Genomic DNA, 14,372 nt, shown 5'->3' with positions numbered 1-14,372 from the left:
TAAGAAAGTCAGAAATAGAAACTATCACTATATAAGGGAAACAAGTTGTTCTTTGGGAACAAGTTGGCTCAGCAGCCTCATTTTCTTTTGTTATCATTGACAATAGTCTACTGTATTACAATTTATTTGTATTTATTTGTATTTATCTCATAATACTTGCTGATAATGAGGGTAAAGATACTCCCATAGAAGCGCTCTGTTGTAGGGGTCCCTGGGTGGCCCAGTTAGTTCAGCGTCTGACACTTGGTTTTGGCTTGGGTCATAACCTCACAGCCGTGAGAGGGAGCCCCACGTCAGGGTCTGCACTCAGCTCAGAGTTTGTTTCAGATTCTCTCTTCCTCTCCCTCCTGCTCTCTCTCTCTCTCTCTCTCTCTCTCTCAAATAAATAAATAAAATTTTAAAAAAACAAAAGAAGGGCTCTATTGTAGATAGTGCTGCTGGTGATATGAAAAGAAAGGCAAAAGCTAAAACATCATCACTTTCGAAGAAACCTGAGTACATGTGACACTACCAGTTTTAGGGAGCGTAAAGAACCTGTGTTACATACAAAAATAATCCTAGTAAAATCATGCTGGAATAAGCACAAATGGAAGTGAAACCTGAATGTCAAGGCAAGTGATGACAGAGAAGACAGTGGCTCCTTCTTACACAAAGAGCACTCAAAAACATTCAGATTTTATTTTTGCTTGTTTGGATCAATCAGTTTACTATTTTTACCTAGGAAATATACATATTTGCAAATATTGTAAGCCCAGAGCTAGAAAAATTTCTTTATTGTTGAAGCTTTGGCTGAAAACTTGGTGTAATAAACTTGAAGCTGTCTATACATAATCTTATTTTTACCTTAGAAATAAGTTTTAACATGGTTTTTGTTAACATGAGGCTTTTTTAAAGGAAGTGCAACACTATTATAGCAAAGCAGACTGCTTGACTTTAAAAATCACTATGCAATATGAACTCTATTGAATATAAAGCATTTTGCCAATAGGAGAGCTATTATAACACATCATGAGGATCAAAGGGCTCGAGACTCTAGACAACTCCATTATGCAAATCTGCCGAATCTTGGCTACATTTGCATCATCTATTATGGACTCCAACCTACTTTTTTTCTTTAAATTCTGCAGAAAAATCAATCCTGCAATCCCTCTGGATTATATATACAAGGGTCCCAATACTCTTAATAGAGGGGAAGTTCAATTGCCATTCTAAATCTTACCTATTACTATTACAGTTTATCACTCTAGAAACAATTGTGGCAGGATAGTGGTATTTTGTGGCAAACAGTAGTATTTTCTTTTACAAACACCTATCTTTGTATTAAGAAAGAGTCCATCAAGTACCAAATTAAAAAGTTCGATTTCCTGAGCAGCATCCCTCAGCTCTTCCAAGTCATAGGGGATATTGAAATGGGAGAGCAGAACCCCCAGCTGAGGTGTCAGTTCTTCTCTTTCAGTCACGTGTTGGGGCAGGAAAAAGGCAGCTTCTCTTCTCGTCAGCCCTAAAAACCCAAAATCAAGAGCATGAAGACCAATAAGCACTAGTTGGGGAAAGAAAATGGAACATCCTTTAAGATAACTGGAGGCAGGATCTCCTCTGCTAAAAGAAAGGGCCATTCTGCTTTACCCAACATCCTCTGCCATAATTTACAGGCTGTGCCACATTGGGCTGTGCCTATCTGACAAACTCTTGAGGCTGGCTTTCTGAGGGAGGGAGCAAGGACCAGTCTCTGTCACATGGCCTATAGGAGAAACCCAACAGATCCTTTGGAGAATGACTTAGTGGGAGCAGAACTACTTATATTCCTTTGTGGTAAACTAAGAGAATGATTTATAAATTAACCAGAAAATTAGAAGGTGAGACTTTATCTCCTTTTGCCTGGTTCACTCTTGTTCATTTCTAAAGACTCATTTTGGACTCCTTTCCTTTGAGATGCCTTCACTGATTCCTCACAACTAGGTTGGCTGTCTCCTCAGGTGCTCCTGTGTCACTCTGTGCACATCCCAAGCAAATATGTCACTCAGAGTAGAAACCTAATTAGGTTTCTTAGTCTTCTATAACACAAGATAAGGGCAGGAAGACCATTATATTGATTCACATAAGGAAATTATTTTTTTATTTATCAAAATTTTTAAATTTAAATTCAATTAGGCAATATAAAGTACATCCTTAGTTTCAGATGTAGTATTCAATGATTTTTCAGTTGTGTAAAACACCTGGTATTCATCACATCACCTGCCCTCCTTAATGCCCATCACTAAATTATTTCATCCCCCTACTCACATCCCCTCCTTCAATCCTCAGTTTGTTTTTTATAGGTAAGAGTCTGTCATGGTTTTTCTCCCTCTCTGATGACTTGTCATTTAGTTTTCCCTCCCTTACCCTATGGTTGTTATGTGTTGTTTCTTATATTCTACACATGAGTGAAACCATATGATAATTGTCTCTCTCTGACTGACTTATTTCACTCAGCATAATACCTTCCAGTTCCATCCACATCTATGTAAATGTTAAGTATTGGTCCTTCTTGACGGCTGAGTAATATTCCATTGTATATACATACCATATCTTCTTTATCCATTCATCTGTCGATGGACATCTCAGCTTTTTCTACAGTTTGGCTATTGTGGGCATTGTGCTATGAACATTGGGGTGCAGGTGCCCCCTCAGATCACTACATTTGTATCTTTGGGGTAGATACCTAGTAGTTCAATTGCTGAGTTGTAGGGTAGCTCTATTCTTAATTTCTTGAGGAACCTCCATACCAGTTTAAAACATGTAATATTAAAACTTAAAAGAGGTCTTAGACAAAACTTAATCTGAAAGATTTATTTTGAAGATGAATAAATTGAAGCCCAAAGAGATGAAATGACCTAAACATGCAGGTTCACAGTGAAGCCATGACAAAAACATGTCTAGAACCCAGTACTCCCAACTTGAAGTTCATTGCTTCTTTTTCTATTTGCCAGTTATAAAGATGAAGATAATAATGGCTAAGAAAAATACTTATTTTTTCCATCAGAAAATATTATGTTAATACTTATTTATTAAGAAGGTATAACTTTCTTGGTATATAGAAAAGCTTTAAGCAAGATCATGTGACAAAATAACACATGTGCAAAACCACAATCTTCTTTCTCCACATTATCCTGGTGGAAAGAAGACTAATTTCTTACCTGAAATCCTGGTATTCACTGGGCCCGGAGATGTACAACCCCGGATGTTAGGGTCGATGTCATTGACCCAGACCCTTTCATTCTCCTGATCAGCCTCAGGACCTTCATTGACAGCTATATTCAACACTTTGGAGATAGGCAAATACTGGAGTGACTACAGAAAAGCACAACCAAGAGGCTAAAAGTCAACTCAATTCTCACAGAAGCTTTCACACTTAGGCTCAGGAGCAAACCTTTGCTTTGATAGAGGAGAAGGAGGCAGAGTTGGGCCTTAGTAACCTGCTCAAACATAAGGTGCTAAATCTAGACCTAAGAGACCTATTATAATCACCAATGCTAAGCAACATTAACCTCCAAGCATATCTACATTGATCAAGCATCCATAATGGATGATGACAAGACATTGTGTGAGGTGCTAGTGATATCAAGAAGAGTAAGTAGTGGGACCAACCTCAAAGAGTTTACAGTTTAGTGGGGGATGGGGACTTATGAGCAGAATGTTACTATACACATGACTGGGGAGAGAGGTTTCAGAGGGAGACACTATGGTGACTAACTAGGGAAGGCCTGAAGTTAGGAAGATGGCCAGCTTTCTGGTTTGGATAACTGTATCTTATCACTGAGATAAGCCATAGAGGAGCAGGAAAAGATTTAGGTGGCAAAATAATAATCTTTCCAAAATGAAAATATGATCACATCACTCATTTCTGATGTCTCTAGCCTAGCCTCCTCTGTGCGTCTCCTCTGTGATTCTCTGTACTTTGTGCTTATACTTATTCTCTCTTACCATATTGTATTTCAGTTGACTATTTACTTGCCCATTTTCCTACCAGCCTGGGACCCAGTTACTTTTCAGGAAAGACCATGTTTTTGCTTCATGGCCCTGACACATACCTGGCATATATTAGACCCTCATTAGACCCTCATTAGATATTGCTGAATTAAAAAGTGGGTCTAAATTGAACATCATAAGTTCTGAACAAGCTGATGAAAACAAGAACTTGCAGAGTGAATATGAAATAATATAACGGAGACATCTTTGAGAAAACTAACGGAGGAGTAGTTTCATTAAAGCAAGCTTTCAGAAAAAAAAGTTTTCAAAAGTTTCAAAGAAAAAATCTGGGATCCCTGGGTGGCGCAGCGGTTTGGCGCCTGCCTTTGGCCCAGGGCGCGATCCTGGAGACCCGGGATCGAATCCCACGTCGGGCTCCCGGTGCATGGAGCCTGCTCCTCCCTCTGCCTTTGTCTCTGCCTCTCTCCCTCTCTCTCTGTATGACTATCATAAATAAAGAAAAATTAAAAAAATAAAAATAATAAAAAATAAAAAAAATATTAAAAAAAAAAAACAAAGAAAAAAGCTAATGACTCATTATTTTCCTGTCATTTGTAGGGTAAGTAGAATACAGAAACAGTGACAATCCAAAAGTAGTTGACAAATGTGAATAAACAATGCTGACCATCATGGGAGGGAACCACATCATCACATAACTATGTTTCACACACCTGTAGGTAGTGGTGAATAGTCCTGAGTGAATGTAGGTGACACACAAACCACTTTGTATAAATTGTCAGGTCTTCTTGTGTCACTAAGTTAGAAGGATTATTTTTTCCCGTAAGGAAATTTTCTCGGGCAACAGACAATCTTTCAGCTCTCTGAAGGGCATCATTGTACTCCTCCATAATGTAGGCAACTTGTTTCTGTTTAAAAGTAATGCAGAAACAGAACATGGTTATTTGCAACCCTTATTCTCTTGGGTCATTTGCTTCCAAGCATAGGGTAATGCTATTTGGGAGCCAAATAAGAGGCTCCTGGAATATCAAAGATCTTTCACATTCTGAATTTGACTGACAATAGCAGTGGTCACATTCTTAGGAGAGAGAGACTTTAGCACAGTCAGTGCATACAGATGTTTGGTAACTGAGGGTGGCTTCATAGCTGTTCAACTATAGCAGAAGAGGCCAAATCCATGAAGAAAAATGCATTTTTTTATCATACAAAGTTTCCTTCAAATCTCATCCTTAAAAATAGGTGCCATTATCTTCTGCCACTGGTAGAAGAGGCAAATAGGTGCATCCATTAGTTCCTTTCCCATCTTTAGCCATGACTTAAAAAAACTGACAAGATACACTATTGGTAAGAATGTAAATTGGTACAGCCCTTATGGAAAACAGTATGGAGAGTCCTCAAAAAATTAAAATAGGAATGCCATATAATCTATAGTATATCTCTGGGTACATATTTGAAGAAAACAAAATTAGTATCTTAAGGAGATATTTGTATTTCCACATCTACTGAAACATTATTCCCAATTGCCAAGATATGGAAACCATCTATGAGTCTGTTTATGGATGAGTGGATAAAGAAGATGTGGCATATATAGTGGAATATTATTCAGCTATGGGAAAGAAGGAAATCCTAACACTGCGACATTAAGAATGGACCTGGAGGACATTATGCTAAGTGAAACAAGTAAGACAGAGAAAGACAAATACCGAATGGTTACACGATGAATTAAAAAAAAAAGTTAAACTATAGAAACAGAGAGTAAAACAGTGGTTACGAGGGGCTGGAAGGTGGGGAAATATTGGTCAAAGGATACAAATTTGCAGTTATGAAGGTTGAATAAGTCTAGAGATCTAATGTACAGGTATAATGACTATATTTAATAATATGCACTGACAAATGTATTGACCATTTTGTTTCACTATAAAAAAGAGCCCACAAACCTAGAATCAGATTCTATTTCTAGGTTTCTTACCTTGTAAAAAGGATAAAGTTGCTCCATAATCTTACTGTGCTGGCAAAACCTCTTCCATCTAAGCATGTGTAAATATTTACTCTGGGCCAGCTGGGTAATTCTCTCTGTATAATACTTTAACAAAAACAACAATAAAAATTAACACTTAGAATACAATTATAGTACAAAGACTGAATTAAGTTTTAAGAACGCTAACAATAGGAAAATCAGTCTCTGGTTGTTTCAGAAAGATAGATTTTTCTACACGAAGATCACAAAATTAAGAAACCTAGCTTAAGATATCATTAAATTTAAATAAAGCAAGTATGTATTTCTAAATCTATATAATCTGTTGCCAATCTAACAGACTACAGTTTCATTTTTCAGTTAGTGAACAATTTTACCAGTGACATAATAGCCTGCACAATTGTCTAAGGCTAAGCTCAAAATTTCTTAAAAACTGAAGTTATGAGTCTAAAAAATACAAAGCACATTCAGGTAAGATTTCAGCTTTTCATCTTAGACTAGAAATGTTATTTAGATTTTAAAATAGTTAAATAAACCTACCATTTTTGAATGTTTCATTTATGATAATAAATATAATAATGGCTATGATGGAATAAGTAGGACCAGATTTATCATTCTATCATAAACAACTAGAAAATAGGACAAAATAAACAAGACAACTATCTTCTGACATAAGACAACTCACAATGCAGGACTGTGGTCTTTGAGAAAAAGGAAACAAATTAAATGAGCCCTACAACTACCTCGGTTTTCTGCCTGAAGAAGGCAGTTTCTAAACAAGGGAGTAAGAAAGGGAATCCCAAGCAGAGCATGATAGTCTCTCTTAGTTAAGTAGAAAGACATCAAAGCTTAGGAGACAGAGTCAGCTGGAGTTTGCAGGACAGAGTACTGGAAAGGGGGATATTATGCAAAGAAAGGCTCCAAAAATCTGCATAGAGATCTCTTTGAGTTTTTTTGCTATTAAGCTATGCATACAGAGGGTGACACTCCATGAGGCCATGCAAAGAATGACTAGGGAACTGTAAGCTGAATAGATCTCACAGTTTATAAGGGACAAGAGATGTTCAAGTTTTAATCACACAGAGTGGAGAGTCCTCACTGAACACCTGACGCATTCAGTGTAGACACCAGAAGAGTCACACTTTAGTAATAAGGATAAATGACCCTAAGTGAATGTTACTGTAAATCTGATCTAATAAAGCTTGACATCAAGTCTTGAAAGTATGAAACTGATGTACAACTTAAATGTCTGTCATAATAAAGTCCAATACTCTCTAAAAGAATCCCCCAAAAATCAGCATTCAAAAATGTAAGATTGCAATGTCCAACGTAAAAAAAAATTACTAGACACAAAAAGAAGCAGGAAAGTGTGACCCAAAAGCAGGAGAAAAACTAATGAAGAGAAACAGACCCAGAAATGGCACCAGTGGTGAAATTAGCAAACAAGAACTTTAAAAGAGCTATTACTAACATGCCCAGCCTGTTCAGGGATTAAAAGGAAAATGTGAACATAATAAAGAGGGAAATGAAAAAAATATCAGAAACAGTCAAATAGAACTTCTACAAATGAAAACTATAATATGTGAAATGAAAAATTCATTGGATGGGCTTAACTAAGAAAAGATTAGTGAACTTGAAGAAACTACAAGATGAAGCACTGAGGAAAAAAAAAAAGACTGAAAATAAATTAACAGAGCTTCATTGACTTATAGAATGATATGAAGTGATTTAACAAATGTGTAATTGGAGTCCAAGAGGAAGGAAGGAAGGAGATGGAAATTATATTTAAAGAAATTATATTTGAAAATTTTAAAAAATTGATGAAAATGATAAAATCACAATCCAAGTAGTTCAGCCCATTCCAAGCAAGAGATACACAAAGAAAAACTCATCAAGGAACATATAATCAAATAGCTTAAAACCATTAAGAGAAAATCTTAAAAGCAAACAGAACAGAAGGGCACATTGTGTTAGAAATGGAAACTAAGCAGGCCAGAAGACAATGGAGCAACATCTTTAAAGTGATAAAAGAGAAAAACTATCAACCTAGAATTTACTTTGAACAAAAATATCCTTCTAAAATGAAGGCTAAATAAAGACATTAACAAAAAAAGATAATTTATCCCTGGCAGATCTGTACTATAAGAAATGTTACAGGGCAGCCCAGGTGGCTCAGCAGTTTGGCGCCTGCCTTCGGCCCAGGGCGTGATCCTGGAATCTCAGGAGGGAGTCCCGCGTCGGGCTCCCTGCATGGAGCCTGCTTCTCCCTCTGCCTGTGTCTCTGCCTCTCTCTCTGTCTCTCAAGAATGAATAAATGAATAAAATCTTTATATATATAAAAAAAGAAATGTTACAGTAAGTTCTTTAGGCAGAAAATAAATGACATCATACAGAAACTTAGCCTATACCAAGGTTTCTCAAATTCAGCATTATTGACATCTTGGGACAGGACAATTCTTTGTGGTGGGCACTGTCCTGTGCATAGTTGGATGTTTAGCGGCATCCATGGCCTCTTCCCACTAGATACCAGTAGCAATCTGCTCCCCTCCCCAAATTGTGACAACCCAAAATGTCTCCAGACTTCACCAAAGGGCCACCATTTCCACTCTCCCCTTCTCTCCAGGAGAATCACCCATATACACAAAAGAATGAAGAATGCCAGAATAAGAGGGAAAGAGAGGGATCCCTGGGTGGCGCAGCGGTTTGGCGCCTGCCTTCGGCCCAGGGCGCGATCCTGGAGACCCGGGATCGAATCCCACATCGGGCTCCCGGTGCATGGAGCCTGCTTCTCCCTCCAGCTGTGTCTCTGCCTCTCTCTCTCTGTGACTATCATAAATAAATAAAAATTTAAAAAAAAATGTTTAAAAAAAAAAAAAGAGGGAAAGAGAATGAATTTTGAATGAAGATAATGACAAAAGTTTCACTTGCAAATAGAATCTCAACATCTTTTATTTCTTTGTGATTCATTTATTCATTCATTGCTAACTAGTTGCTAATGAACTAATTTGTATGCCTAATAAGGATATAACTCATAACAAAAGAACAAAGAATCTAAAAATCAAAACAACATACCTATTATAAGAAATTTAGAAAATATATAAAAATAAAAAGAGGCAATTCATTGTTCTGCCATCCAAAGACAGTGATTGATAACATTTTGATCTATGTCCATCAAGTGGTTTTTCTACATATCATGTGACCATTATTATGACACTTTTGTTATCTAATATTATATAATAATTTCTTTTATTTAAGATTTTATTTATTTATTCATGAGAGACACACACAGAGAAAGACAGAGGCATAGGCAGAGGGAGAAGCAGGCTCCCTATGGGGAGCCTGATACGGGACCACACCAGGACCCTGGGATCAGGACCTGAGCCAAAGCCAGATGCTCAACTACTGAGCTACCCAGGCGTTCCAACATAATAATTTCTTATGCTAAAAAATGCTGAATGGTAGAACGATATTCTATCAAGTATCATATTGTTTTTCTTAAATATTTCTCCTAGTGTTAGATATGTAGGTATTTCTGATTTTCCCACTTTTATTATAATGCTGCAGTAGTAATCTTTATAGAAAACTTTTTCTACCACATTTTGAATTATTTTCTTAAAAGATATTTCCAGAAATGTCTTCCTTAGCTAAGCCAACAACTTTTTGAGGACTGAGACTTTCCTAGTATTGTATTGCCTCATAATACCAGTATAAGGAGTAATTGATAGAAACTCAGTCAATCATTTTGTGACTATAACTAAACTGAACTGAACTAGGACATATCAGAGACATGGGTCTCTAACAAAGAAGAGAATGTATACTAATCAAGTGCTGCAAACTACACAGGTAGAGAAAATCCTACCCTAGCCAAAGTATATACCAGAAAGCCAACTTTGTTCATACGTTTCTATCAATTTCCAGATCTGTTTTTCACATTGCCACATGACTCTTACCTGCAATAGAAGCAAAGGTAAATTTTCAGGGGTGTACTCTCTTCTTAGACAGCTCTCTAGCTCCCTCTGCATGACATCTGCTTGAACAACAAGGGGCTTTGACTCCGCCACCTGAGCCCAGGGCAAGAGAAGGCAAAGGAAAAGAAAAGAAGGAAGTAACATTATCACTGTTTATGACAGCAAATGACATACAGTTTCCGATCATTTTTACACAACACATTATACTATCATACTTCAGTTTCCAAATAACAAATTTTAATATCACAAATCAAGAAACTAAAAATTTTAAAACCTCACAAAAAGTAGAGATCTCCAAAGAAGTAGTGGCCTGCTCTTGATCTAGCAGTGATCTAGCTGTTTTGTTCTCATAACACTGTCAATAACATCAGCTGGTTGTTTGCTGGTTGTTTGCAAAAAATAAAGTTTTCCTGCTAAATGTTTCCAGAAAGTTAGCAAAATCCAACTATTGTATTATGATACAATTGTGTATTACAATTACACTCTCCTACTTACCTGTAAGGTTTTCTTTAGAGCCAGTTCCCTTTCTCTTCTAAAGTAAGAAATGTCTTTTGGTATTTGAACAGAGCTGTAAAAAGATTTATGCAATAGAAGCTGTAATTATAGAAACTGTCATAAGCCAAATTATAGATAGGCCCTGATTAATCTGTAACTTCACAGCTGCTCATTTCTAAATAACTACGTCATATTATACTGGATTATTGAGAGCATGTAAAGATCACACGCTTCTTAGTCTGAATCTGTCTTGTGTATACCTCATGTTTGCTAACATTTTCCTTGGGCCAATTTTCCTCTCCTTTGCTGCAAACATGGTCTTTCTTACTACCCGTGATTTACCTATTTTCAATCCCTGAATACAGAAAGAGGCACAATGGTGGAGATTTTTCTTTCCCACACCTGTACTTTTCCAGTAACCTCATCTCTAACAGGTACTGTGCTTATCAGACATCTATCTCACCCCACATAAAACTAGTGTCTTATAATTTTAACAAAATGTTTTTATTTTTGTGTTCTTGCTAATTTATCAAACATGAACTGCTTTGCAATTTATTTTAACGAAATTCTTTTGTCCGAGCCTAGTTACAAAGGAGTTGTTTGCACCATGGGCTCTGACATGAGAAGGCACAAGCAGCACTGCTGTGGGGCCCAGTAATGGCATGGGACCCTGTGGCAGGAAGAAGGGAGCTTCCCCCATTTGGGGTAAGATATACGTCAAGGCTTGACAGCTTTAAGAAATTAGAGGACAGCACCCCTGGTGTGGACATCACTGTCTTAAGATGAAACTCTGCAAACATTGGCAAGGAAGCCACAGCAGGTAGCTGTGAAACACATGTAAGAAACCACCTAGTGACTTGAGAGGGATCTTGGGCAGCAAAATTTAGGTTAATATTGTTCGTATGACCCTATTAATCCTCCTGGGGAAGTTTTAAGGAAAGATGAAAATACTTAATTTGTATACTTGTCGGCAGTTCCCCTCACTGGGGGCAGTGGTCCTGTGAAAAGACCAGTCAGGAGGTCCCTCAGTTGCAGGAGTTGAAGCAATTCATTGAGCCATTTGTGTTGAATTTCCAACTGAAGTTGGAGATAATACCTCCCTTATCTCTTCATGTCTTGGCTTTGATGAAAAACAATAAGGCAAGCTCTGAAAGGGTCTTAAGAGGAAAAGCATTACTAAATCAAAGCCATAATCTGTGATTACTGGGTACCTGAATCCTGGCTGCAGCCTCATGGAGGTGGAGAACGGATAACTGACTAGAAAGGGTACAAGGCAGTCAGGGAAACAGAGGAGCCCATCCCTTTTCTGCCCTCTTATCTTCCAATTTCTCTGGCATGTAAAAGATTGAGCAGTGTCCTGGGCTTGGCTGCCAGACCGTCTCTTAGTCAAATAATGTTTTTCATTTGTTAATCTCAAAGTGCCCATGAGAGGGATTGGTGGTGAGTATGTCAATGCACAAAAAGAGACTGACCTATTTGCTCATCAGGTATTGTTTATTCAATATTCATTCACTAGTTTATTCATTCAGCAAGCAATAATGAGACACTTAACCATTGCAAAGACTTGGGCTTATGGTGATAAATTGACAAAAATGTGGAAAAGAAAAATGACCAAGGCACTATTATCCCACAGTTCTCAATAAATTTTTTCAATCTAGTGGGGAATGAAAATGCTAGAGTGATCATTAGGGTGGACATTTTACATTTTCCCTGGACTCCAGAACCTAGTGCAACACCTGGCAACCAGAAGTTGCTCAGTATTTGTCAGATTAATAGGTGGATTCTTGGGCAGCCCCGGTGGCGCAGCGGTTTGGCGCCGCCTGTGGCCCGGGCCATGATCCTGGGGACCCTGGATCGGGTCCCATGTCGGGCTCTCTGTGTGGAGCCTGCTTCTCCCTCTGCCTGTGTCTCTGGCTCTCTCTGTATATGTCTCTCATGCATAAATAAATAAAATCTTAAAAAAAAATAGGTAGATTCTTTCACAGGCCATGTTTAGTGGTTTGGGGTAGTAGAGAAATACAAGTATCCAGAGATTCTAAACGATAAAAGAGACTTCAGGAAGCCTATCTTAGGACAATGTAAAAGGGGAGCCAGTTTTTTTGACACCAGTTATTTAAAATGTAACAATATCGACTGTAACTTGATCTTTGTATGGTGTCTTCCAGTTTTCAAAATTCTTTAATGTGCATTATCTCACTTGATCCTTAAAAGATAGGCAAGGTTCACATCTGTAACCTCATTTTTCATAGAAAGAAACCAAAGTTGGGAGAAATTATGTCTTGCATGGTTCCATTACCTTTTCACTTCATCATAAATCTTTGATTTGCTTCCTACACCCAATGGCTTTAAATGCCAAATTATAAAACACACTCACACTGGTTCCTCAGAATCATCTTTGGAGTGAGGTAGTAATGCACCTCCTTACTGCTTCTTCTCCTGATCTTCCCTCTCCCACCCTTATCATCCACATTGTGTTTGTTTACTCTGCATTAGCTACTCAACCTAACAAGGACCTCCTATTGTTCCTCTTGATCAATTGAGGCACTAACAGAAATGGAGGGATTTTAAGGTCCTGAGCCCATTAGACTTGCAACTTTGGGGCTGATCTGGTTACTCTATTTCTCTAAAAGAGATTGCTATCATTGGCAGGATTTACCTACACAAAAGCTCCTAATAAAACACCATTTTGCAGAACTCATTAGCAAACACCTAGCATTATTTCAGTTTCTGTATTTCTCTTCAAAATCAAGGTCAAATTCAATTAAATACTTGTGGATTAAATGAGACCTCTTTTCAATGAGTATGATTTATATGATAGCTTCTGGAACTTTAAGGGAATGGTATTTGTGAAATGTAAGAGCACTTTTCTATTTTCTTTGGGAGGACATTGCCTCTAAGTGCCTTGGCAATTCTAGAATTAGGGAAAACTTATAGGCAGCCATAAAATCTGAGCTTGAGACAAGACCATTTGTCTATATAAAAAGAAGAGGGAACTGATGAAGATTACGGGATGAAAGTGGGGACTAAAGCCCCTGAAGACCATGCCTTGTCCCTACTACTATTTACCTGTAAGCTCGAGGAGTCTCCCATTCTTCTATCTCAGACTTCAGGTCAGCCAGGCGCATAGCCAGTTCTTTTTCTAACTGCTGGATCCTTTCTGTGGAAGCGATCTTATAAATTTCATCCATGATTTGCATTTACTACTTTATCCCTGAAAAACAAGAGTACAAAGCTTGTTTGTCTTCCTTCAAGAAATCATGTCAACTTTGTGAAACTGTATGCTTTTGCAACTTGAGGAAACAGGCTGACTAGCCGGTTGTCATTATGATTTAATTACCATTTAGTAAACAGTAGCGGAAAAAAGAAATTAGAACCTCCATTGACCATTCCTTAGTTTAGCCGAGTTCGTGTTCAGAAACATCTGCAAGCCAACTCTGATGATGGTGGTCTATTAAAATGAGAATGGATCCCTCTGGCCCAACCCCTTTAGTGTTTATAAGGCTTGTGGGAATTACACATTAAGTGCTATTAATGTTGGTTAAGGCTTTCTTCTAGTATCACTTCAAGTGGAACAAGCAATAGGTGTGTGCAGGATCCCTCTAATGCCTAGAACACTTTTCCATAAGCTTTTTGATGGCATAAACTTCTGAGTTTATGGGAGACTATATTGAGTATGGAGAGCAACCTAATATGATCATGACCCATGTACTTTGGAGTTTGGAAGAAAATCATACTTAGGCTTTTAAACGTGTTTTCTTAATTTTGAATGTTTATATTTGGTATCTGCTTTTACCATTAAATAAAATAGTTGATAATCCCCCCAGCCCTACCCTCACCCAGTTCACATACAACACAGTTGCTTACTGAGTACTTTGTGTCAGTATTCTAATTAACAACATAGATTAACTGCATGACCCAGAATGGGATCCTTGAGTTGCAGGGAATGCAGAAGATGATGCGTTTTCTGT

General features: G+C 37.7%; 1 protein-coding gene across 4 annotated transcripts in view; it reads right to left on the bottom strand.

Moving 5' to 3' along the window:
- LOC112925122 (uncharacterized) overlaps positions 1 to 14,372 on the bottom strand; it is a 158,481-nt gene that overhangs the window by 126,263 nt on the left and 17,846 nt on the right. For all 4 annotated transcript variants that reach the window (XM_072738440.1, XM_072738449.1, XM_072738466.1 and 1 more), the window contains exons 2-8: positions 13,471 to 13,615; positions 10,405 to 10,477; positions 9,892 to 10,002; positions 5,936 to 6,049; positions 4,680 to 4,874; positions 3,177 to 3,330; positions 1,344 to 1,501 (exon numbers count right to left, since the gene is read on the bottom strand). In XM_072738440.1, coding sequence (XP_072594541.1) covers positions 1,344 to 1,501; positions 3,177 to 3,330; positions 4,680 to 4,874; positions 5,936 to 6,049; positions 9,892 to 10,002; positions 10,405 to 10,477; positions 13,471 to 13,601 — 936 coding nt within the window. In that variant the 5' untranslated portion in view covers positions 13,602 to 13,615. The remainder of the gene's footprint in view (positions 1 to 1,343; positions 1,502 to 3,176; positions 3,331 to 4,679; positions 4,875 to 5,935; positions 6,050 to 9,891; positions 10,003 to 10,404; positions 10,478 to 13,470; positions 13,616 to 14,372) is intronic.

The sequence above is a fragment of the Vulpes vulpes genome, chromosome 1 (genome assembly GCF_048418805.1).
Source record: "Vulpes vulpes isolate BD-2025 chromosome 1, VulVul3, whole genome shotgun sequence".
NCBI classification, from domain to species: domain Eukaryota; kingdom Metazoa; phylum Chordata; class Mammalia; order Carnivora; family Canidae; genus Vulpes; species Vulpes vulpes.
The sequence above is the reverse complement of the archived record's forward strand: the minus strand, read 5'-3'. Positions and strand labels throughout refer to the sequence as shown.